Source organism: Perca flavescens, chromosome 8 (assembly GCF_004354835.1).
Source record: "Perca flavescens isolate YP-PL-M2 chromosome 8, PFLA_1.0, whole genome shotgun sequence".
Lineage (NCBI taxonomy): Eukaryota > Metazoa > Chordata > Actinopteri > Perciformes > Percidae > Perca > Perca flavescens.
The window spans coordinates 24,084,507-24,110,697 of NC_041338.1; the positions used below are offsets into that span (position 1 = coordinate 24,084,507).

A 26,191-nucleotide genomic window follows, 5' to 3' on the forward strand; every position below is an offset into this window, starting at 1 on the left:
TGTGCTGCATTCAAGGCAGCTTCGTACTTTTAAATAAAGACCTGCTGTCAACAACAAGACATATGTTGGCAACTTCAGTCGACTATTTCTTTTAGTGGCTTATGTTTAATTACTCTTTTAAAGAAAAATATCATAATAATAGCCTAATAATAATAATATTAGTTAGTTATAGTTAAGCGCTTTTAAGTGTAGGCTAGCCTACTGTAAAAGACTGTTTTAATGTGCTGGGTAATGTCATTTACAATTAATGCGACACACCTTAAGAGTGGAGGTTGTCGATATGACTAGGTAAGATGCATGTAGGCCTAAAGTGTTACCCCCAACACTGTTGAAATGTACAGGTATATTTCGATTTCAATTTCTTTGCGGGAACACTCATTGATCGCTTTCGGGTCTGAGCTTTCCGTGAAGCTTGCGCAGAGATCAACTGCGCAACTGGGTTATAGTTTGCCAGGTTGAGTTCAGAAACGGGTTGAAATTTGTAGGCTATATGGTGTGTGGATTGTGTGAATTCGATGCGTTTCAACAACTGATCAACATTAGACAAACATATTGGTCCAATGATTTATAAAGGAGTTCGGGCTCTGCAAATTATGGGAGTTTCCCGGGAGAAATAACAAACCTGGAGGGGTCCGGGAGGCAAAATTATGAATCCCATTATGGCCACACCAAGACCCGCCCTACGAAGCAGCTTGATTGGTTGAGGTTATGCATTTCACCTAGAGTGGTTATAGGTTAGGATAGCCGATTGGTCAGTCTAGGACCTGTAGGCTACAAATCAGGTTACGTTGCCTTGCGTAAGCATGGACGCGTGGCCAATAGTAGCTATTGAAGGGCGGGTCTTGGCGTGGCCATAGTGGGATTCGTAATATCGCGTCCAGGAGATAGGGCTAAAAAACGGGAGAAACCCGGGAAAAACCAATGGGAAAAACGGGAGTGTTGGCAGGTATGCTGTAAGTCTACCATAGATGGTAAAAGTACATAAGTATGAGCATCAAAATATAGCCTACTTAAAGTACCAAAAGTAAAAGAACTCGTGATATAGGCTATTATAGGCTATTAGTGGATTATAATTGGTAAAGCATAAGTATATAGGCCTAATGCCAGGTAGCTTAATCATTAGTAGGCTAATTCATCATAATGTATTCGTTGATTTATATTTTGTATTAATAATCTCAACTGGCTCATGAGAGCAGTGCCAGGTGAGATGATTGACACAGCTGGTGCTCATAGTCTAATCATACTCTCCCTTTAAATGCAGTTTAAGTGTGCTGGTACCTCAGATGACTGCCACACACCAGAGACCAACCACCACGCTGACTTTGACTTTTTGTTGTCTAGTGAATTAAGTTTTGGGAACTACGTACTGCGCCAGAAAGATGGGCAACCAGAGAAGCACGATCACTCAACGCTGTATGTGTTAAAAGTGTATGAGAACAGTTGTCCAGATAAAGGATAACCTTTAATGACACCCAAATTGTCAAAAAAATAGTAAAATGTATAACCGTTAAAAAAAAGAACGTATCCTGTCTGTGTTTGTGTGAAATAGTAGCATGTAAACCCCTCCATCGGGTCTTATGGCCCCACATAACGAGAAACTACACAGGACCTTGCTGTCATGGTTCTGTTTAGAGTGATTCTTATATTTGGATCTCTTGCATATCGCTGCATTGTTCCTTTTGCTGAAGAGACACCAGCCAACAGTTTTGCAGGTTATTGGATGCCCATGACAAAACATTAAATATAGTGCTAATTATTTATTCTACATAGGCTACTTTCAAAATACATTACCTTTTTTTTTTTTTTTTTTTTTTACACCGTGAGCCTTGGAAGATCCGATCCTAAAGACTTGGGAGTCGCAGGTCCGTCATCTCTTACTACATCGCTGCACATTTGGGGTTGACTGGTAAGTCGCAACTTTCCGACAGCATATGAACGCAGCATTTCTCCGTTCACCCGTGGGCCAAACAAAATTTCCAAGGGCAGCAGACTCCCGGGTCACAAGACAAGTGATAAGCAGTCAATTGATGAGTCACGTGGATTAATCATTCAGCAAATCTATAGGCATAATGCAAACACAAATTCAATCTTTGTCTTTGTCTCACTCAGACAAACAAAGTCACAATTATGCTACTATTGAAAAGGTAGACCAACACTTAATTTACTACTACACAGAATCCCTCTGATGGCTAGTGGGTAGGGGACTTCATTTATCTGAAAACAGACATAAGACATCCTGTTTAGTTTTGTCTGTTTTGATGTCATGTCAGTTTCTGTACACCAACTACTGTATGAGAGCTATTTGATCAAAGCCCACCAGATGGCAGCACAAAATAACAACGGCAGCTTGCATTTTCCTTCAATACCCAGGTCATATTCAGCACTGACTGGTTTATATATGTCAATGGTTTGAGTAGGCCGATCTGGAGCAGGAGACGAAGTGAGGAATACTGTCCACAAACATGCACACAAAACCATAAAGTGCCTGTGCATTAGCTATTTTTGCATGGAGTTGTATTACTTATTGAGGAGATTCTTTCTTCTTCCCCACAAGGGAAGATACAAATCCTAAGCTAAAGGGGGTTGTCACATTCTGAGAGGACGGCCTGAACTTTGCACAGAGAAGCAGCTCTTATGTGACCAGAGTGATCAGGTTACATTGTTTGTAGAGGAGGGTCTGGCAAAGCGAGACTACATGGTTTGAAACTTGGCTTATACCACAGTTTCGTTTTTTTTCATGCTTCACTTTCAGTTTAGCTGCTATTAAGCACATACTTGAAAAAAATAAGTTTTTAGTCTATACAGTCATGAACTTTAGTCACGTTGATTTTCAAACTTATACTAAACTAATCTTGTCCCTGGAAACTCCCTCGATACCTTACCATTAATCTTTGCTGTTTGTTAAACATGACAACACCGGTAGGCTACCTATACAGAATCATTTGTTTTGCTAATTGACAAGCAAACAATGGAACACATCCTGTTCTTATGTCAATGGTTACAGGTTATTTGCAATGTAACATGACGTTTGGTGTAATTCTTTTACCTGAAATACAACACTCATGAATGTAATCCTGCCTGTTGTTGGTGCTTTAAGTCTGCTAGGGCACAGCTTCTGCAACAGTGTTGCAAAAAAACAAATTGCTGCATTTCTGCCTTCCCATTCTGACAAGGAAGTGTTTCATGTTAAATGCTGATCTTTGCTGTAGGTTAGTTAGTTACCAGAGTGTGCCCATGTGCCATTGTAAGTGGTATCAATGGTAAATATAAAGGGCCTATATAATAATACCTTTCCCTGCTGACTACTAACTGAAGTCTCTACTAGCCTATATTAAATGGCAACCTGTATGTACATTAATGACACATTTGTTTAGTGTCCTAAAATAACATTGTATCAAATACAGCGGGAAAAAAACCTGAACTATCCAGATCAGTTAAACAGTCATTTATTTAGCTTTCCTTTTTTTTCTTTTATTCCCACCTTTTACCTGTCTCCACAGTAGTAGTAACAGCCTGCCTTACATGAAACCAAATTGGTTTAAGAGAGGGTTATTATTCAATAAGCTTTGTGTTGTAACAACAGGGCCAATTAAAAAGCACAATTTTAGAACATTCAGGTGACTTACAAATATAAAGATAAAAGACACTACATAGGTCATTTTGGGATCTCAATAGATTTGGTTGGTAAGCAGTTCCCTGTTCCCTGTTGAAACCAATCTAACCAGTCAGTCAAGGCTGTGTTCACTTCACTTGTAAGATCCAGATTTGTAATGCACTTGCAGGGCACTACTGTTGCTAGGCTGAGGATCTTTTTAAAGAAATCTTCCACTGCAGAGAGCATGCGCTGTAGTGTCAAACATCTCATTGGTCAGTGATGGGGGTGGAGTGCATACCACAGACTCCATAGACTGTCCAAGAAAGGCTGCACTGACTGAACAGCCAAAGTTAAAAGCTAAATTTGGTTGTCCCCATTAAACTTTGTTCAAACTTTTTACAGTTAAAATAAATATGTTCAATCTAATTGATTTTGTCACAGGCAGGGCAGGCATTCATGTTCAGTCATTAGTATCCTTATTTAGAGGAGCCTTGATAAAGCAGCTTTCCAGTCTTTCTTCTTTCAGAAGAATTGTTGGTATATGTATGTAATATACAAAGCTTAAAAACAAAAAAATCCATCCTGTGCATGGTGAAATGGTGACAATCATACTATCACTATCAGGAACTGAGCCTGATGTCTGAACTACTGTATGTTGTAGGCTAAAGCATGTTATTGATCATGTATTGACAGCTCTGCACATAAAACATACTATTTTCTCCAAGCTTTAAACAAGGCTTGTGTTTCTGAAGCAAGACACAGAGGTTACTACCATAGACTGTATAAACAGGTTACTACACATCAAATATATCTGTGTTTTGAGGTTAGTGTTCCGATATTGCTGATGGGAGCAAAGTCTGAAAATGGGCAAACTGGACCAGTACCAAGAGAAAATGTGTTTTTCTACCCCTTAGCAAATATGTTCACATATCTTCATATTTGCAGTAGTATGACAAATGTATCACTGGTAAAAAAATAAATAAAAATGAGATGTTTTTCTTTAATCATAACAGTAGGTCACACAAAATAGTTGTTTACAATAAATGTTGACGTAAATTAACGTCCAATTTAGCTTGATTTAATTGGTTTGATGAGTACAAAGTGTAGCTATTCCTTCATAACTAAAAACAACGTTCAAATAGTTTTGTTACGCCACCTTTGGTGTTTTAAGAAAACGTTTCAAATGTATTACTATAGGTTTGGGCTAAGGCAGGAAGAGTTTCGGCGGGTTAGAGCTAGCTAGATGGGGCTGGAGAGGAAGTGGAGTTTGGCTTACGTTGAGAGGAAAGTGGGCAGAGCCGCTGAAGGATATCAGCTCAGGCGGAGGCAGAGAGAACACACACAACAGAGAAGCAAGGCGTCGACAACGGAGAAGAGGAAGGGCGGAACGATGCGGCCGAAAGACCCACCAAAACGACGAAAATCGCCCAAAAATGCGACACAGACAGGGGTAAATGACGGCGGATAGACACGGGCTGGGAAATGGGTAAGAACCTACGAGTAATCTTGTATTTGTAGCTGAAAAATACGAATCGGGTGTATGACAATATGGTGGATACAACGACAGTAAGACGCAGTGTTGTAAAAATGGCCATGATGTGCTGTCAGCGAAGAATACTGAAAACGATGTAGAAAGTGTAAAATGTCTTTAATTGTGTTTTAGTTGATGGAATTTGCATGTTTGGTAGCTCTGCTTCGTGTAAACTAAGTTAATATTTAGACAAACACATTTGTCCTCGACTTGTTGGGAGTTATTTCGTCCTACGCATTTAAAATTTGCTTTGTCCTTGAAAGGGCAAATGCCCTTGTATGAATTTACTCGACAAAAACATCAAGTATAAGCAGATGTTTCGTCTTTTAAATGTTGTATTGAGAATGATTGGCATCAACACAACAAACTGGAGCATTTTTTTGTTTCTTTTCAGTATATTAGTTTTTTTGAGGTTTTTCATCGAATTGTAAATCAAAAGAATATTTAAAAATCGATAATTTTTCACATTATCTTACCACATAGTGTACAGATGTAGTTACTAACAATATTTAAGTAAGTGTTAGATGCTTAATACTAATTAATTAAAAATAGTTTAAATAAATTGTAACAATTGTCAAAGTGCTCAAAATATGAATATTGACTGCAATTCTTCCATTGTAGACACTCTACATAAACTATACTTTATTTGTTTGCCAAAAAATGGGTAATAAAAGCTTAGACTTCGAAATACAAAATAGGGTGTTGGCTTTTAACCCTTTCAGGCACTGAATGGAGAATTAACTTAAATATGTACATTAATGTAGTTTGCCATTTACATTACACCTGCAAGACATGTGAAGAAATATTTTGTTAGAAAGCCTCACTATTAGTAATTGAATTTGAGAAAACAAAATACTGTATTAAAATTAAATAAATAAATTCATCTTAATATCACATTAGTATGGACAAGGTTGTGGATGTCCACACATGAAGGCAAGTACTACACATAATAAAACTGATTACAATATTTCATAATATAGTTATATCTTAAGCAATATTGTTAAATCCAAAGGATTAGTACCACCCTGCACGTAACAAAATGTCTTCTCAAAGCTATTCTGAATAGGATGTTACTGTTGAAGGCTCATTTAGTTCCATGTTGAGCCACCAAGACACACAGATGAAACCTTTTCCCTACTAAACATGCTACCACTTATTGACGATTTTCTTAATGTTAATGAGCTGTGAAACATTCTCAAATCTTTAAAAAAATCTTAAAACAAATAGCCTATTCTTTTCCAGTTTGTATGCCAACGTAAATTGCAATTTTGTTAATTGTGACAACAAAAATGATCATAATCTTGTTGTGTATTTTGCAGGAATTCCCTTGATGTTATACGAATTGCGTCAAAGAAGAAACAAGATCATCTGACCCAAGCTAAATGGTATGTTTCTTTTAACCAGTCAAGGCGTAAGTGTTTGCAGACGAACTAGCTTCATTGTCTTTACTGCCACATACATGTAGCCAGTAGGGTGTGCTGTTGTCACATTTTCTTTCTGAACCTTTTATTTTTCTATTTTAAAGGGTTGACATTTAGCCACCCTGGAGTCGCAAATTGAAGGTTTCGGAGATTGCGCTGCAACAGAGATTTGTAAGTATCACTTTTTTAAAGTAGATTACATGTGTGCGGAAAATTCCTTGCGTAGTACTTCTGCATTGAACTCTTCAAATTTGTCAAATTAAATTGACTTTTTTTTTTTTTTTACTGACCAAATAAACCGCAGAGTGAACAGTGTATTCTTTCACTTCTGCGTGTATGTCATTATTAGCAAATACCTCTTGAAGTTGTGTTTAATGTAGTTTCTATGCATTATAGCGGTTAATTTTGACTGAAAGTGACCTAATGACTTGTTGAATGAATGTCTTGTTTGATGGTAGGACAGTTCTGCCCCCTAGTGTATAATGTGGCAAGGACGTACAGATCAATAAAAAATGCGTATGTGATCAAACCCCTGACTCTAGGGCTACGTTCAGACTGCAGGCCAAGGTGGCCCAAATCCGATTTTTTTTTTTTTTGGGGTCAAGTGACCAGGTCAGGCTTCTTCAGAAGTAGTGTGAACACTAAAATCTAGCCCAGATCGTGATTTTTTTTTTTTTTTTTTTTTTTCAATGCGACCGCAGTGTGAACAGCCAAGGCGGATTTGATGTGACTTTTACCTCAAAAACCCTTGCTGCGCCCACTCTCCCCGCGGGGAGGGGCGGGGCCCCCTGCTTCCAGTGCGGCTGTTAACCGGGGCGGACTGTCCTCATTGTTACCCAACCACGCGTCGCATCGCTAGGGCGGGGATCGGCTCACGTAAAAAGGTGATGTCGGTCAGTTCAAAACCGCAAACAGTTCACACTGGAATCTGATATAGGCCATATTTTAAAAGGTAATGTGAACAGCCAAACAAAAAATCGGATCTGAGCAAAAAATCAGAATCAGGCATTAAGACTTGCGGTGTGAACGTAGCCTAGGAGAGACATTTCATGGTTTTTTTTAAATAGTATGTAAATTCAGCTCAAATTGTTGAGTACTTTAACTTAAAATAGTTAAATAGACCGTTAAGCATACTGCTGACACCTAATTAAAATCATAGGATGTGCACAGAAGTTGTCTTCGATGTTAGCCTCTTTCGCAAGCTTTTTTGAATATTCAAAGTGTTGAAGTCGTTTTTAGAGTTAACAAATAAACATTCAAAGACTGATTCCTTTATGTATTGGATTTTAATAAAAGGTCAATTATTTAAAAAATATTTTGTATTACTTGTATATTAATGTTTAAAAATAACATTCAGGTTTGTAATATGTTCATAACTGTCTTCCGACTAGCTCACTAACCCCCGTGAAGCATTTAAAATCATTATTCATTTTTGTCTAAACATGTCCCATGTAATAAAAAAAACCTGTGTTCATCACATTGCACTCGGTCATATTTAAAACAGACATTTAAAACACTAACTGGCTCCTAGTAGGGTTGCACAATGAATCTAATAATCAACATTAAATGAACTTCAATGTTCAAGAAAATGCTGCTAAATATAAAAACAAAGTACTTCCTAAACTACCCGTCAGCCATCAGGGGGTGATAAAGATGTTCTGGCATCACTTTTGGTGAGCTGTCATGCCGCTGTGCATGCACCCTGTAGTGGCTGCCTGTGAACATTTTTCTTGAATGACTGCAAAACACTACAAACTCCAGTACGATAAATGCATGAAGGCCAAGAAGAATAGCCTTGCTAATGTTGCCTCACTGAATCGTGATCCTTGTCCAACGTTAATTCAGACCTCAATATCAGCGTCGCTGTAGCCTGACAAGCCAGACCCATTCAAGATGTTGGGTCTGGGAACTCACCATTGACAGGGCTCAATCCGAGGGGCGGGATAAACTGTTGTCTTCCAAATTCCCTCTGCACGTAATAGGATAGCGCTACAACCAGGCAGAGCAACGAAGAAGGTAGCAAAGCTAGACTGTATGGCTGCAGCAGCCATAAGCCCGCCCATTGACTCTATACACGATGTGATTGGCCTGACCAGAATTTGGTTTTTCCAGCTCACAAGCCAACGGAGAGTGCCTAGACCCCCCAGGCTGCAAAATAAATTTTCTGCCGCTAGGGTGCGTCTAGATTTCTAGGCTAGCGTCGCTGTACAGTGGGTCACCATATCCATCCTGCTACATAAGACAGACTGAAATAACAAATGCAGTTGCATTCAATTTGGTCAAATATATGGGTCCTTAAAGTTAATTAATCGTAATAAGTAAAAGTGATCTCAATATTAATCACAATAATCGTTATTATTTTGGCCATTATCGTGCAGCCCTAGCCATGATGTGCATTTGATATGCGTTGTTCATCATTTCCTCATGCCAGTATTTTTGGTTTGACACCTGAAGGAAAAAAAAATCTTTGACAACTCCAAAATTTCAGCCTAATGCTGCCATTATTAGAGGCTGTGATATTTATTTTGCCAAAAGAATGGCATTGCAGAAACTTTTGTATGTGACTGTTAGGAAAACCGAAAGAAAAGTCTTAACTTGCAACATAAAACAACAACAATTTATTGTGATAAGGGATGCATTGATAAGGAATCTCTGAAACAATAATCATAATTTATTAAATATTTTCCATGGACATTGCTTAACTAAATAATGACAGCAAGCCGCTCTGAGCCTAGAAAAGCAATTTTTTTTGGCTGTCCATTCAAATGTTTTTATTTTTTTATTTTTCCCCAAGTGTAACAAATAGCTGTATAAACTGTCAGGAGTCCTTTATGACAAAAAGCCTAAAGAACATCAAATCAAAACCATACAGTTAGCAATATGAATTGCTTAATTTGAGTCAATGACTTTAGTAGATTTTAAAATTAAAAAATGTTGCAGTCAATTGACAACTCTGAGATACATGAGTTTCCCAGGAACACATAAATGCACCACACAGGACAAGAACTGTCAACAGACTCAGTGACGTGTTTGGTTCACGTCTGCACAAGCCTTAGTTGACAATACAGGGTGCTTTACTGATTATGTACTACAGGCATAGCTTTTTCGGTTATTAAAAACCAGAAACCGTAGCTTGACTGGAAATGAAATTCCAGCACAAACGCTTTTTGTATAGAACATCAGCTATTAACCAATAGTTGTTGTTACAGTTAAGGTTGATGAGAATTATGTATTTTCTTCAAAGTCAAATGATTGTATGCTGGAAAATGCCGTTTGACAGTCCCTTCTATAGTCAATTACAATTAATGTTTAAAATCAGAAGATCCAAATGCCAGGTACACTTATTTACTATTTCTGTGTGAATGTGATGTTGATATGGGTATACAAATATCATGTATCATTCATTGTTTGTCATCTTTTCCACAGCGGAGGAATGAGACCGGTGTGAAGATTTTTGAATTTTGAAGAAAAAGAAGACAGCTCTGTAAGTTTTCCATGTTTGACATGAGTATTTATTCACATGGCTTACTGAGCTTATTAATATAATCAATGGAAAATTTGACTTTCTAGGGATTATATGTTACCTATATCTTATTAAGATCGGTTGAGGATATCCCACTCCTATTTAAAGCATACCCTACATTTATCTGGAAGGTATTGCTGCCATTCACTTTTAGTTATAAAGGCTAGCAAAATACCTAGGTGTTAGCAGGTAAACAAGGGTTGCATTTGTAAATGTAACTTTATCGTAATACATGTGTAACAATTTTCATAAAGGTGGCTACTCTTATTGATTTAATATTATAAGCTATTTTTTACTATGGCTTTATGTGGACATTGGCTGCGATGCTAACCCATTTCTCCAGAGTTTGTATATTCTCAGCTTTTGCTTAAATCTGTATTGGTTTATCGCCTAAAGTTGAAAACTTGATAAAACATGGCCGATACAATGTCACAACTTTTTTACTGTCATATTTCAACACTTCTGACTCGGCTACTAGGGACATTATTTTTAGATATCTGAAAACTGATTGTTTTAAAGGGTTGTTTTAATAATTATTGGATGCTCTTATGTTGTCCATCTGTTGGTTGATCGTGTATTGGCTTTGATGACTTGGGTAAACATTTTGTCAATTTAGGCAATGGATCTTAATTTGCATACTACATTGTTCGCTCACATGCCAGTGTTTTGTTGATCGTAATTTGTTTGAACATCACTGTTAACTTCACGCAAAACATGTTGTGAAACAGGCTAACTCAAAAATCATCATACCCTGGTGGTCAGTTGATAAATGTATTTGCAAATAATTGTAGCATTTACTTAACTCAGACTTCATTATGCTGATTACTTCAAATCTACCAAACAATATATCAATTCAGAGCCTAAGAACAATTTACAGTATAGCTTGTTGCACTTCATACTGTATAACTTAGTACCAAGAATTCTTGTGTGAGATTCTGCCAAAATCTTTTCATGTAATGCAAACAATGTTGTATTGAATGTCTTATTGGAATTTGGCTGTAGTATTTCAACAGCTTTGATCCTTGGAACAGTTAAGTCGATTAATTACGAACACCCCCCCCCCCCGTAGTTAGCATTCTTTCGATATGACTTTTAATTACAATGACAATAGCAATTTTGTTTAAAAAATTAAAAGTAACTGTGTACTTGCACAAACTCATATTTTAGAATAGCCCGCACTTCCGCAATGCTAGCTAACGCAACTGAAAGCTAGTCATTCATGTATGTTACTAAACTATCTTAATTTTAGTCTCGTTTAGCATGCCTTCTTTAACTGCTGGACAGTGAATCATTACTCATTTCAGTTGCACTATGGGCTTACAACTTTTCCTTCTTTTTTTTATCCTATCAAGACGCCATTCAACTGGATATTGCTGAAGTGGAGACAGCGTTGTTTAACGTGAAGATGGCAAAGTGGTTTGGCAGTTAGCCACATTTTGACAAGATGAAACTTTTTTTTTCTGACTGTACTTTGACGATGGATTTTTGTTTTTTACGACAATGTGGACGCTGGAACACCGTTGCTGGCTTTACAGCAGACTTGAAAAAGTACACTGTTTTTGGAAACAAAAACCAGCCTTTGTACATTTGATATTCAAATGTTGTTTTTTAAATAAAGTGTATATCGTATTTTTTTTTCCTGGCTTTGTTTCTTTAGCTAATTTCCAGAAAATTACAAGAGGATATTTGGCGTATTATTTTGATAATGTTGAAGTCCATTAGCTCGGCTGTTGGTTTTAAATAGTTAAGCTAATCCGTACAACAAATTAATTTGGTTAGCACTGACTTTGTTTCACTACACGTCAAGGTTTGACCACATCATTTATAAGCTAGCATAGTTTACGGTAAACTTCGTACTGGGTTGATGAATCTCCTGATGTAATGCTCTCTTTTTCGGGTGTTCTACAAAGAATATTATCGCTGGATTGGTGAGATAAAGGAAAAGGGGTAATACATTAATGAATTACAACTGTTGAACAGACAAATTTTTGTAAGGTACATTGCAAGTAGTTAAGATTTTGGTCTTAACAAAAATGGTTTCCAAAGACTTTCTAAAATGGCTCCTGGCTGTCCTTCTTCCTGTCTGAGCAGGAAGTGATGCAATTGGTGCAACAGAACAAATATACTTTTATAAAGCCTCTCGGTATTCTTACCTTTTTTGAAGTGGGGAGTAAAGGTCTCAACTTCAAGTCTGGGGCTTAAAATAAATGTAAGTTTATATAAAAGCAAATTTTAAACCTAATAAAAGGGGTGGGACTTAAACATCACCTGAGTGTGGGGTAAATGGAAATAACGTCAATCAAAGGCAAAGCTTTCAGAGCTAGGAAGGAGCTCTAGATGGCGGCTGAGCCTTGGGAAGGGTTCCATGGGCTTTCGTCAGACCGTTTCTCTTGTCCGTTTTTCGACCGCGACCGCTTGATTTTGATTAAAATGTAAGTTCTGTGATCGTACGATAGGTGTTTTAATAAGAAAATAGGCGTTTTGCGAGGTTTTTGGGCTGATTTTTCGAGTTGTACGAGCCGTCTGTGCTGAGGGAGTGCTTGTCGTTGTTTTCCATACTGGTCTCTGGCAGCCATGGCGCGCCTCCATTTTTAGTGTGCTGTGCTCTCCTCTGTCGCTCAGAGTCTGACAGCAGATGAAGACTTTAAAGGCCTATAATGTTTTTGAAACAAGGCTCTTTTTTTGTAATTTAGTGTCACGTTATTATTTTTACAGTTTATTTGTATTCGACTCGGATAGAAGCCTGTGATAGATCGAACATGAATCTAATAGTTCTTTTGTAGGTTACCACATTTCTTCACATTGAATTGGTCTGTTTACATTGTGTAGTGCATCATTTACTAATTTTCTCATCCTTAAATCTTATTTTTCTAACCCTTCATGCGATGACGCAGTTGGAATTAATTGCATGCGGCTTGATCCGTGGACTATAACGACATACGTTGGATATTTAACGTATTGTAGCAGCACCTGTCATTTTCCTTAGCTATATTTTAAATCAGCGATGTAAATAATGATACTCAAATCCTTCGATTTAATGCCTTTTTTCTTAACTCGTGTCGCACCTCCTGGATTTTAACTGCCACCTGAGCAAAGGCAATCTTGTGGGACTTGTATGATAGTTCACGCTTCCTCTAACTTTTTGACCGTAAATACCAGGACAAAAGACCATCCTATTACAGATTTTCAGGATACTATCATGATGAAGAATAAAACTAAAAAACAAGAGGATGAAGGATCGACTCAAAGCAACGCATCAAGGTATGATCGTTATACTTATTTTTTTTTTGTACCTTTTCCATATCTGGTGTGATTGTTTACCTTGTCAAGCATGGTTGATCACCTGTGTATACATTTGCGACGTGGTTTTGAAGAAGTGCACCACTGTCATGAATGACCTTGCTATTGTTTAATAGCCACACCCTGATTTTCCTACCATTTCTTTCACTCAAAACTGAGGTTTCAGGCCTGTGTTCAGACATCATTGCCCTCAAGATGTATGTGTTAAGACCACAACAAAACTCATTTGTCCTGTATTATGTTGCTAATTTGTCACAAATGTTTCATGTTCTATCGCTATAATGTAATGACCTTGTCTAACTAACGTTAGTTGGTACTGCATTGCACCATTTTATCAACGTTGTTGCTTGGTTTTTATTTATTTCAGAAACATTGTATTGCTTTGGTGTTGCTTATGGCCATCCAGTCTTTTAGATTTCTTATAACATACTTTTGTCATTAGTTCTTTGACCTTAAATCAGATTGCATGTGGTTTCAATATAAATGTTTATATCAATCTGTAAGCTTTTATCTGGACCTGTATTTAAAGTTTTGACCAAGTTATGAAGTTTTAGGAAATCCAAGTTTGCTTATTCAAGTCCTTCATCCCAGATATTTTAATGCCTTGTACATAATCTTGTTTGCTTTAGATGAATAGCTAAACTCAAAACTACTACTTGTTTTATGACGCTATGTCTGTGTTGACATCCTTACGTAACATACCCTTTTAACCTCTAACTCTTTGATTTCAGGTGAATGCCGTTTTTACTTTTGTTTTGTGGGCTTTTTTGCAATGTGACGGTTTCAATTTGGCATGTTTGTCTTTACACACAATGATTGTTTATTATTATTAGAATTATTGAATGATTGCTTTCACTTGTCAAGCAACATATTTTATCCATTGGTGGCCTCTTTCCTATACATCCACTGTCATTTTTAAGTATCATAAGTTTGGAAGGCACTTTTTGTATTATTAACCTAATGGATATTGATGGTGTTAGTTGAAGCATCTGTCTTGAACATGTTTGCTTGTGAATGTTTTTTTTTAAATCTGGCTTTATCTGTATTACTTGTCAGGTAGATTATATTTAAAGGCCTACAGCCAGAAGGGTTGACACTTAAACATTATTTCTTTTACAATATTGTCTGCTGTTCTTTTTTAGAAAGATAGTAAATATTTGCAAAGTGTGTATCTATCATCCTCAGGTATCTGAATCTTCAAATATAAAAACAAGTGGAAACACTATTTTCATCAATAAAGATGGTTTTTAAAACTAATATCAGGTGCATTTGCATGGTGTCAGAACAATGCAGAATTCAGAAACCGCACAAGTGACTAGCCATTTTTTTAAAAGATGTTTGTATTTATAATGCTATGGGCCCAACGTAAGTTTTTAGTGTTATTGCTGCCATGTTTTACAAAAAATGTGCAGCCTGATCACAATAGACTGTTGTGTTTTTAGATAAAGACACAGAAGTTTGGATACTAAATGCAGGTAATCACCCTCACAGCCTTTTACTGACTGTACACTGCAGCAGGTTACATCACAATTGTAGTTTCTCTGTGTGATCTTGTGGCAGCCATTTTAGTATTTTCAGCTGTGTGTGAAATATGTCTTCTGCTACTGATGACAGCCTAACTTTTTCATACTGATAGATGAGCACTGTGGGCATGCACAGCAGCAGAAAGAGCAGCAGGAAATCTGGTGACTTAATGTAAAATTATATCTTACTCAAGTACTATATAAATGCTTTCCTGAGTCACAAAATGGCCCTTGCTTTGTGTGCCCAGCTTGCTCACTTATCTATTAAAACCGAGCTCAGAACTACATGGAGGAGGAACAGGAAGAGTTCATGAATTGGAAGGCCTGCACGCTGCTCTATTATAGGCTAGATCTCCACCTAGCAACACGCCAGCCAATAATTCGAGATTATGTCCTTGTCCCGCCCACTTTTGACCTTACTTAAAGCGGAAGGAGCCATGCGCTTCCGAGTTTGGTCATTGAGGCTGCTCGGGCGGCTGCCTGACCTGCTCGTGTTGCAGGCTGTGAAATGTAATCCTATTTACATTAACACTAGTTAGATTGTAATCATTTAGTTCCAACAATTTACTTCATGTTCCTCTTCAGTATTATTCCCATAGTTTTATAAATGTCAGAATACAGATGTGGCCATTCTTTAAAGAGTAAGGCAAATATAAATCCTTTGTTTTATCAAAACACCAACCCAATATATGAAATTACGATTTAAGGCTGTATACTAATTTTAAACTTTTAAGACACAAAGGTATGTCTTTCCAAAGCGATCCATGTAGGGCAATGATTCCTACAGATTTATTCTCAGTGAGTGCAGCGCCCCCACGTGCCCAGACGAGGTACTGCAGGCAGGGAAACCCAGATAGGAGAGGTCGCCATCATATTAATGTATTGTCATCTCCAAATATCAGCTAAGGTCTATTGAAATAGTGCAACAACAAAAAAGATACTTTTGTATCAAAATGTAACTTAGTTGCATTAGGATATGCCCCTGTGACATGTAGCATATCATCTTGGTTTCAAAGGTCCCAAAATCATTTAATGCTCCTTGTTTGCGGTTTTTCTTTTCCTGAATAAATTACATGTGACAGTGGTTATCAGCTAGGGGGTTTCGACCTCTAAAGGTGACCCAAGATAAATTTAAGGAGTCATTTGTTCAGATTTTATTTTTTAAAGAAACTTCTTTTACATACAATTTCTCTGATGTTGTCATTTTTTCTTTTCAAACACTGAATAACTTTATCTCTTCAGGCCTTTACAATCCTTCAAATGGAACTATCTGGGAAGAACAAAAATCACAATTTTGCTAAATTGCTCACAACATATTGCCAACTAAAGCCATAACCTGTGATGTGAGGTCACAGGTAGACATTGCTTCAATTTAAGGAGTCAAAAGCTAAAATGGTTAAATCAAGTTTATTGAGAATATGAATTGGGCTAGTTATTGTTCACTGTGTTCATACTTTTTTGTTCCACTTGATTATTTTACTGCTATGCGTCTATGTCACAAGTAATTAAGGCAGAGAGGAAAGATTAGTAACAAGTTTTAGTGATGAAAGCACGTCTTACAATTTTCTAAATGACTAAGAGGATTTGTGTGCCTTAGAGGGAATGAGTTATGAGTTATTATAAGACTGACTTAGGAACATGCTGCATGATGTAATTAGGTTTCTGTTTCCTATTGGCTGACAGTCCCAATTTACTCATGCCATCAAACTCTTGTAGTTTCTCCATGTCGTAGTGAGAGTGTGCACTTTGAGTTTGAATTTCAAGACATTTTTAAGTTTCCACAACTCCACTCACGTTTTGTCATGTTGTGTTGTTGGGTGTACAAAATTATGTACATCAACAATGTATATCAACATTTTCACTGCGGAATCGAAAGAATGAACATGTTCTTGTTTCTGTAGCAATTCAGCCTCAGAGGAATCCAACAGATCTGCGTCAGAGTCTGGGAGTCAGTCAGAGAGCGAGCATGGCAGTGAGCAGAGGAGATCCCACAATTCTGAGTCAAACAGCTCCTCAGAGTCAGAGAGTCACTCAGAGTCGGAGAGTGGCTCTGCAGGGTCCAAATCACAGCAAACCACAGCCGAAGTGAAAGACAAACCAGTTAAAAAGAAGGAGCGTCTGGCTGATGTGAAGAAGGTAAACGTCACTGAACTCTATAGGTCCTAAGTCTTCTGTGGCAACTTACTGTTTTAAAAGCAGATTAAGGTTCCTGTCCTCTATTAGTGGAGACTAAGTTAACTATTTTTGTGTAATCAGGCTCTTAATGCGATTATGAAGGTTTGACGTGCAGGACAGTAGTTGCAGGCTAAGTTTTACTTTAGCCATATTGTCTTTGTGTCCATGGTACACTAGTGTCCCAGTTCCATACTACATCCTAAGCAGGTTTTGAGTATGTAGTGTCCACAATAAAAAGGTGACAAAAAGTATACTCAAAATAGTAAGTATACATTCTACAAAAAATGCTTGACTTTTAAATGTGCTGTTGATGAACACTATTGTCCCACAATGCAGTGCACAAAGGGAGATGAAATACTACTCAGCTATTAGGTAGCAGGTGGTGGTAATAGCTACAGAATTATTTTTTACATTTTAATCAAAACGCATGCAGTTTTGATTGACCTTCATCAGCACACACGTTGCATATAATGAATAAGATACTGAAAACAATATCATTATTTGCAGCCTGGTAGTATATACTTACAAAATAGAATGCAGAATGGAATTGGGACATATTATATTTGTATTGTGATAGAGAAAGTCAGCGGCTCTCTGATAGCAGTCGGTCTCTGTTTACAGATGTGGGACGAACATCCAGATGTGTATGGGGTCAGGAGGTCAAATCGCAGTAGACAGGAGCCGGCTCGTTTAAACATTGGAGCTGGGGTAAGCAGATGTGAACAAAAGCTTTACAGTTTTTTTTCAATTGTTTACACGCAATTTTGAAAACCGGGTTCTTTTTTTTAAAATATAATCACAATTATCCAAACGCCACACTGAATTTGCATAATTCCTAGATTGTTTGCAAAATGACACACTTCAGTCAAAATATACACACTTCAGTCAAAACATATACACATATTTGTGAAAATGCTATTAGTTTTAATTTAACCAACACAGTCCTCAATGATCAGACACTATTGCAGCCAGTTTCACACTGCTGTGATAAATAAAAAACACATTTGTAAAGAAAACTAATTTTAGGAAATAGCATGTGCTAGATTTTTTGCCAGACATTGGGCTAATAAGGGATAATTTAGATGACAAAAAAAATAGTTACAAACCCAAAACATTCTTCATGATTAGTTTGAGATATAGGGAGAATGTACACAAATAGGCCTACTATAAACTTACCAAGCACTGCACAACACTGATGCTGCAGACTGAATGAGTATTTATTTCAATACTTACAGTATTTCTTACCATAATCAGTTACAGTAATCAACCAACAATGAAATCAATGACACAAATAAAATCTGTAGACAAATAAAAATTACTGCATGAAGTACATACACTTTGACTCTGAAGAAAAACTACTGTAAAAGCAACAAGAATACTGTAACTATTCATCATCTCTCCATCTGGCTGGATCAGGCCATAAAGCACACCTGAGTGCTGTGTTTTCAAATTAGCACGTGTTCTTCCACACCTGCTGGATGTGTTTATCCAATTCGTTCATTGGTGTGGTCATTGGCAATCCGGGGCTTTGTAATGACAAGGAAGTAACCTCACAATCCTTATGTGTCTAAGGTGTGAAAATGTGTGTAGAGTTTTGCAAATCACTGTGTGTAATGTTTTGCAAAAAGGGTGTAATGTTGTGCAAATCTGTGGAGGTGTTTTGCTCATTGTAGAATTTTGCAAATTGTGTGGAGATTTTTATTTTAGTGTGTAAACAATCGTAAGAAACTGTAACACAGACAATGAAACGATAGATCACTTCTATTAATAAACATTGTGACCTGCCTCTGCACAAATATTTCTATTGGCATCAACAAGCCATTTGTGCCACCTAGTGGACATTTTACAGATGTGCTGTTACTGAAGCTCTTACGGAAATGCTTATCTGCTGTGCTGACTGTATTTACAGGGTAGCAGTGACTCTGAGAGTGAAAGTCCCAAAAGAAAAACATCCCGAGCTAAGAAGAAAGAGTAAGTGTGATCATCTTTGGGGATTTGTTTTAATATTATTTTATTATTATATCATTTGTTTGATAGGACAGCACCATATTCTTTTAATTCTGCCATCTTGAGACACTCATTTGGAACTCTTTTGTTAGCAAGCTTTTTGTTATTCAACACTCGATCCATACAGTAGTTTTGCAAAATCCATATCTGTTTTTGTTGTCAGTCTGTGTTCGTATTGTGATCCTAATCATTTAAGCTTGTTTGTAAATGGGTATCTGTTTGTTCCCAATGGGCTTAGTTAGTTTCAGTCAGCCAGGTGATGTTCTACATTTTCATCAAATTTGATTGGTCAGATCAGCAGCTAGTCCCTGATCAAATTGTGTTTTGGTGAACACCCTAAGGCCAGTATTTCATGAAATTAAAATTTGGTTATAGCAGTGATTGGCCTTGAGGGTGAACTTGTGGCATTTCTTTGTTGTAAGAAATATCTGGAAAGATGATGACTCAAATGATGAAGAGGAGGAGGAGGAGGCTTCCAACAGTACAGACAGTGAGCAGGAAGAGAAAAAAGTTAGATCCAGACGACTTCCTGCTAGAAGGTAAGAGTGTAGCGAAGCCTGGCCATCAGACAGCTACCCACCCGTCATCTCCAAATCATTCCATATTGTGTGAGCAGTTCCCCCAGGCCCCCTTTTACACCCGAATGCCTCAGCCTGATGTTCTAAAAGGTTGTCTAAAATACATCTAAAATGTAATCCAATCATAAAACACATATATTTCAAATTGTAGATAAATGTGGCTGCAGTTTGTCAGTTGGCCAAAAGAGACCAAAATCACTGTGACAATGATCCAGGATGTTGGTGCCTAATCTCTCTTAACTGTGTTTTACAGACCTCAGACCAAATCATCAACAGCCAAAAAACAGCTGTCTCAAAAAAGCAGGAAGTCTAGAAATCAGGACTCAACTGCTGAAGAAGATGACGAGGACGACGAAGACGATGATGACGAGGACGACGACGAAGACACTCCAAAGAGACAGACTCGAAAAAGGGGTGCAACAAAAGTCAAAAGGTGCATTTCTGAACCCAACAAAGTGTTTTATAGTCTCAAAGATTTTAAGATATTGTTAGTACAAGTGTTCTGATGCATTGAGCTATTAGACAGGGCATTTAGTTTAGTTTTCTACATTCACGACGTTCCACTTCTCAGATTGCTCCGGAAGTTCTGCCGGATGTCCCTCTTTCGGCCGGATGTCCGTTTCTTTCCACTTTCTTTGTGTTGGAATTTCAAACTGGTCGATTTATGAGGACTATGGTTAACTGCTCCTCGTATCTGCAGGGTAATTCGAGACAGCTACCTAGACTATCTGTCCAATCTAAGTTTTCTGCTAAAACAGCTTTTGAACGTACACGTTCCACCAAAACAAGTTCCTTCCTGAGGCTATTTTGCAGCGGTGCCGTGGCTCTGTGCTTAGCGCCACCCATGACTATTGTGATTGGTTTAAAGAAAAGCCAATAAACCAGAGCACATTTTTCTTCCATCCCAGAAAGCTGTGTGGACTAGCCAGACCCTAGTCCGGCAAAGCGAGACTAGTTTTCAGGAATCCAGACTTATCCCCTGTTCTGTTGTGTTACAGTTATAAAGAGGACCAACATGACTTTGAAACGGACTCTGATGACCTGATTGAAATGACGGGGGACGCAGGCGAGGAGCAGCAGGATGATGACAGTGAGACCATTGAGAAGGTTATGGACACCAGGACAGGCAAAAAAGGAGGTGAAGCATTTTCACTTGTCTCTTACTATTTTTAAAACTACATTTCACATTAAAATACATTTTGCAACATGTTTACAGTAAGTGTTTTTGTTGCTCTTCTAGCCACTGGGGCTTCCACCACTGGGTATGCTGTGCAGGAAAATGGGGACCCAAATGAAGGCTTTGACCCCGAGAATGATGAAGGGGAGACTCACTATCTGATCAAGTGGAAGGGCTGGTCCTACATCCACAACACATGGGAGAGCATGGATTCTCTGATTCAGCAAAAGGTCAAGGGACTAAAGAAACTGGACAACTACAAAAAGAAGCACGATGAGCTCAGTTCATGGTGAAAATCTTTGTCTTTACATTAGCTTTTTAATTTTTTTGCTCATTTTTCAAGGATTTTCACACTTTATTCTGTCCCTGCTCATAGGTTGAAGAGGGCGTCCCCTGAGGATGTAGAATTTCATAACTGCCAACAGGAGCTCATATCTGACTTAAACAAGCAGTTTCAGATTATTGAGCGGATTATCGGTAAGAATTCATTATCACATGTGTTTGCTTTTGTCTGGTAGGGCTGCAGATTGTCTTTTTTGTTGTACTAAAAATAATTCTCTTATTAACAGCAACAAAAACGGGAAAGACACCAGGAACTGCTGAATTCCCCTGTAAGTTCCTTTTCTAGTTATTCACCATCACTCTTAACGTTTTGTGAGCTGCCTTTTTTAAAGGTCTCCTGTGCTACACATTTCTGTCAAGTATCAAGTGCTTTTACTCATTGACACAATTGTCTTTTTCTAATCATTTGACTGCTCTTTAAACAGCTCATAGTCACAAGATGCCCTCCTCCAATGAGCCAGAGTATCTATGTAAGTGGATGGGATTGCCCTATTCAGAGTGCAGCTGGGAAGATGGAGCTTTGATTGGAAAGAAGTTTCAGCACTGTATCGACAGCTTCATAAACCGAAACTCCAGTAAAACCGTCCCCTCTAAAGACTGCAAGGTAAGAGTCAAATGACCCAAAATGGTTTAGTTCTCATGTTTTTATTTTTTTTAATCGCTTCCATTTTGATATTGTTATATTTGTCTCACCCTAATTAAAGACATTTGTTTCTAACTATTGTTTCAGGTGTTAAAGCAAAGACCCAGGTTTGTTCCTCTGAAGAAACAGCCATCATATATTGGAGATGACATCCTTCAGCTGAGAGATTATCAGCTGGATGGGTTGAACTGGTTGGCTCACTCCTGGTGCAGGTACTGTGTAAATAGATATAATAATTTGTGTTAGTTTTGATTCCCTAATTTGAAAAAATAAGTGGGCTTTTTAAAAAAAATAAAAAACAATGCCTTTTTCTTATTCTTCGTGCTCAGGTGTAACAGTGTTATCCTCGCTGATGAGATGGGGCTCGGAAAGACCATCCAGACCATCTCCTTCCTGTCGTACATGTTTCACCAACATCAGCTGTATGGACCCTTTATAGTGGTGGTGCCCCTGTCCACTCTCACCTCCTGGCAGAGGGAGTTTGAAACCTGGGCCCCGGACATGAACGTGGTGGTCTACCTCGGGGATGTCATGAGCAGGAAATCGGTACTTTGAATCCTTACTGTCTGCTGCTCTCTCCAGAGTTGGTAACATAAACTTACGTTGTTGCTCCTGCTGTTTTATGTAGATCCGTGACTACGAGTGGGTGAACCATCAAACGAAAAGAATACGTTTCAATGCACTATTAACCACTTATGAAATTCTACTTAAAGACAAGGTAGGTGCAGTGATCAGTATTTCTTTAGGATTGTTTTTACATTTTTTTTTTTTTTTTTTTTATTATGCAGTCCGTCTGTGCATTAAGAGAACCGATCACTGTGGTTTACAAGGACTTCAAATCTGTCTCCAGGGGGTTCTTGGGAACATCAACTGGGCGTTTCTGGGTGTGGATGAAGCTCATAGGCTGAAGAATGACGACTCCCTGCTGTACAAAACATTAATGGAGTTCAGGTCCAACCACAGGCTCCTCATTACTGGCACTCCGCTGCAGAACTCCCTCAAAGAGCTCTGGTCACTGTTGCACTTCCTCATGCCTGACAAGTACGTCTACGTTTAGAAGTAAAGCAGGAAAAACGCCATCAGTTTGAATTCCAGCCAGGGATGGGTGACGTTTGTTATCTCTGTCGTGCAGGTTTGCTTCCTGGGAGGATTTTGAGGATGAACACGGGAAAGGAACGGATAACGGTTATCATAGTCTTCACAAAGTCCTCGAGCCCTTCCTTCTGCGACGTGTCAAGAAAGATGTGGAAAAATCTCTCCCTGCCAAGGTGGAACAGATCCTCCGTGTAGACATGACGGCACAGCAGAAACAATTCTACAAGTATGATGATTTTTCTTTTTACGACCTCCGTCTTCACAAACCTCTTGTACAGTAGCTGCATTTCTCCTCCCCATTAATTGAATTTGTTCCTCAATATTTCCAGGTGGATTTTAACGAGGAATTACAGAGCTCTTTTCAAAGGCACCCGAGGCAGCTCCTCTGGCTTCCTGAACATAGTTATGGAGCTTAAGAAGTGCTGCAACCACAGTTTCCTCATTAAACAGCCTGAGGATCCAGAAACTGAAACCCAACAGGAACACCTGCAGGTATGTCTCCTTAGGGGCCCCCTTTAGGTCCCACCAACCCCTTAGGATATCTCTGCTCTACAAAGGAAACTAGTTGTGACATAGGAAAGATGAAAACACAACAGACCAAAAGAAGGCTCAGTACTACTTCATTTTTCCTGACAAGCCTAACTTTGAACCATTTCAGAGTCTAGTGAGGGGCAGCGGGAAGCTGGTGCTGCTGGACAAGCTGCTGACCAGACTCCGAGAAAGAGGCAACAGAGTCCTGATCTTCTCCCAGATGGTCAGGATGTTGGACATTCTGGCTGAATACCTCGCCAAGAAGCGCTACACATTCCAGGTAAGAGTTGCACAGGGCTACATTTCTATACTACACATCTGCTTTGTCTTCTACTAAAAGAAAGTGTTTGTTGGAACATAAAACCTGGGCAATGAGCTTTGAGTACCTATTTTTTTGTTATTATTATTTGTAGAAATATTACCATAAAATCATGCATATAGTGCTGTCACCCTGTCCATTGGGTTCCTCTAACATCTTGTAAAAAGTGTAACCAGCTGCACGACCAGTATCTCCAGAAACTGTGTCTACACTGACAGGCTTTTGGGGTGGTTGTGTTGGGTAGGTTAGACTCGGATGGGGATCAGATGTCAGTGTTGTTACGCACATACTCCGCCAGGCTGAGAGATCATGTGGTTATTTATATCAAGTTATTTTCTGCCGAAGACCACACAAACTGCTGCAAGTCACTCGACTCAGGTTGTTTTTGATGGTCTCGGGTGCTGTTGTATCAGTCTGAGCATATATACTGGGTACAATGGCAAAGGGTAATTTCTCTGTGTTTGCCTCTCTCCTCTTCAGCGGCTGGACGGTTCCATAAAGGGAGAAATCCGAAAGCAAGCACTTGACCACTTTAATGCAGAAGGCTCAGAGGTACAGTATGTGTACTAATAATTTAATGTTGCTCACTGAGTTGTAATATTAGCATATCACAAAAAGCAGTCTTATTTTATTGGAATCATGAATAAGGCTGTCACAGGATGGATTTTTTTGTACCACACACATTTGTGAAATCATCAAACTGCAGTTACCACCATTCAAAGATAATTTTAATCTCGGCTGTTATAAAATAGTTCCTAAATAAACTTTTCGAATGCATTTATTCCCGTAGTAGTCTATTCTTTATATAATATATAGTCATAAATGTTTCTTTATTCCAGTGTTGTCATAAAGATGCTGCCTTTGCCGGATTATTGGTCTGCATCAGAGCATGTGAGCGAAGAGCGAGTGAGCGGGAAGGTATCGGATGGAGCACAGAGCGGATGTTTTAAAAAGTTGAAGTGTCGCCTTATCTCCCACTCCATCCCGCTCCGGTATTGCTCACACTGTGAGTTCTAAGCATGCCCGGCCCAGACTCACGTTGTACATGCAGATGAAGGTGATTGCCCTCCTCCATGCCGCCAATTCTCTCCGCACCGCCGGGCACTGGTGGCATTAAATGAGGGAGACGGGCCCCCTTCATCTGATAAATACAACGTAGCGTGGGGAATGTAAAGCTCCTTGGGGAGTAGTGGAAATTCGGGACCCTCCTCTCCGCTCACATGCATTCGGCAGGCATGTCATTCGATTCGGCAAGCACCCATTCGTTATTGAAAGACAGACAGGCAACTGAACACTGTTTATTGACAATAACCCGCTTGCGGGGACAAGCTTGACTCTGCGGTGGGACATATGTGACTGCGTCACCACAGTACTGTGGTAAACGCGACAGCTCTAGTTATCTAATTATAAATAAATGTCATTGCACTGCTTGTTTTTGGACTACTTTATTTGAGAGCAGTAGCACATTAAGGATACATTTGATAAATGGTGTAAAAATAATCAAATATGCATTAATACTGGAAAGAAAGTCAGAGGGTAGGATTTCTTTGATAGTGTGTGTTGAGGTGTATTGATCAATGAGATCTGTATTAACAGTGTCATCTGTTTTCCAGGACTTCTGCTTCCTGTTGTCGACCAGAGCTGGAGGTTTAGGAATAAACTTGGCCTCAGCAGACACCGTAGTCATCTTTGACTCTGACTGGAACCCTCAAAACGACCTGCAAGCACAAGCCAGGGCTCACAGGATCGGCCAGAAGAAACAGGTAATCCATGGCTGAAATTGAATGCTTTCATTGTACATATGCTCCCAGAATTGAAAAGATTATTGTGTAGTAAGAAAATTATATCTATGCTTTCCTTCGATAGGTAAATATTTATCGACTGGTCACCAAAGGGACAGTGGAGGAGGACATTATTGAAAGGGCAAAGAAGAAGATGGTTTTGGACCATCTTGTCATTCAGAGAATGGACACCACTGGTCGAACTGTACTGGACAGCAACTCGGGAAACACAAAGTAAGATGTCAGAAATCATCTTGTTGAATTTTAAGATACTGATGCTCTCTGTATGTTTTTAACTTTGCTGCTTTTTTTGCTACAGTTCAAACCCGTTCAATAAAGAAGAACTGACTGCTATCCTCAAGTTTGGTGCAGAGGAGCTTTTCAAAGAGGCAGAAGGAGAGGAGTCTGAACCACAGGTACTGTATTACGACAAATTATCTTTTGTGCATTATATATATATATATATATTATTTCTTTTTTGCATATTTGTGAAATCAAACTAGAATGTATTTCTTTCTGTAGGAGATGGATATTGATGAGATCTTGAGGCTGGCTGAAACAAGAGAAAGTGACCAGGGCTCAAGTGCTACGGATGAACTTCTATCTCAGTTTAAGGTACCGGTTACTATTATTGTAAAGTTTTTAAATAC

The 26,191-nt window shown here is 38.5% G+C and overlaps 1 protein-coding gene across 6 annotated transcripts in view; it reads left to right on the forward strand.

Moving 5' to 3' along the window:
* Window positions 1–853: 853 nt before the first annotated feature.
* The window catches only part of chd2 (chromodomain helicase DNA binding protein 2), a 31,774-nt gene continuing 6,436 nt past the window's right edge, over window positions 854–26,191 (forward strand). For 3 of the 6 annotated variants that reach the window (XM_028586247.1, XM_028586251.1, XM_028586252.1), the window contains exons 1-27: window positions 4,719–5,081; window positions 6,446–6,511; window positions 6,652–6,718; window positions 9,974–10,031; window positions 11,423–13,331; window positions 16,795–17,029; window positions 17,690–17,776; window positions 18,978–19,039; window positions 19,498–19,614; window positions 19,907–20,086; window positions 20,652–20,791; window positions 20,894–21,119; window positions 21,207–21,307; window positions 21,400–21,441; window positions 21,598–21,776; window positions 21,903–22,027; window positions 22,145–22,361; window positions 22,444–22,533; window positions 22,666–22,856; window positions 22,948–23,136; window positions 23,240–23,402; window positions 23,569–23,721; window positions 24,241–24,312; window positions 25,374–25,523; window positions 25,627–25,775; window positions 25,861–25,957; window positions 26,064–26,156. In XM_028586247.1, coding sequence (XP_028442048.1) covers window positions 13,186–13,331; window positions 16,795–17,029; window positions 17,690–17,776; window positions 18,978–19,039; window positions 19,498–19,614; window positions 19,907–20,086; window positions 20,652–20,791; window positions 20,894–21,119; window positions 21,207–21,307; window positions 21,400–21,441; window positions 21,598–21,776; window positions 21,903–22,027; window positions 22,145–22,361; window positions 22,444–22,533; window positions 22,666–22,856; window positions 22,948–23,136; window positions 23,240–23,402; window positions 23,569–23,721; window positions 24,241–24,312; window positions 25,374–25,523; window positions 25,627–25,775; window positions 25,861–25,957; window positions 26,064–26,156 — 3,204 coding nt within the window. In that variant the 5' untranslated portion in view covers window positions 4,719–5,081; window positions 6,446–6,511; window positions 6,652–6,718; window positions 9,974–10,031; window positions 11,423–13,185. Of the gene's footprint in view, window positions 954–1,261; window positions 1,414–4,718; window positions 5,082–6,445; window positions 6,512–6,651; window positions 6,719–9,973; window positions 10,032–11,422; window positions 13,332–16,794; window positions 17,030–17,689; window positions 17,777–18,977; window positions 19,040–19,497; window positions 19,615–19,906; window positions 20,087–20,651; window positions 20,792–20,893; window positions 21,120–21,206; window positions 21,308–21,399; window positions 21,442–21,597; window positions 21,777–21,902; window positions 22,028–22,144; window positions 22,362–22,443; window positions 22,534–22,665; window positions 22,857–22,947; window positions 23,137–23,239; window positions 23,403–23,568; window positions 23,722–24,240; window positions 24,313–25,373; window positions 25,524–25,626; window positions 25,776–25,860; window positions 25,958–26,063; window positions 26,157–26,191 lie in introns of those variants that run through there. The other 3 variants (XM_028586248.1, XM_028586249.1, XM_028586250.1) reach the window with 3 other exon arrangements.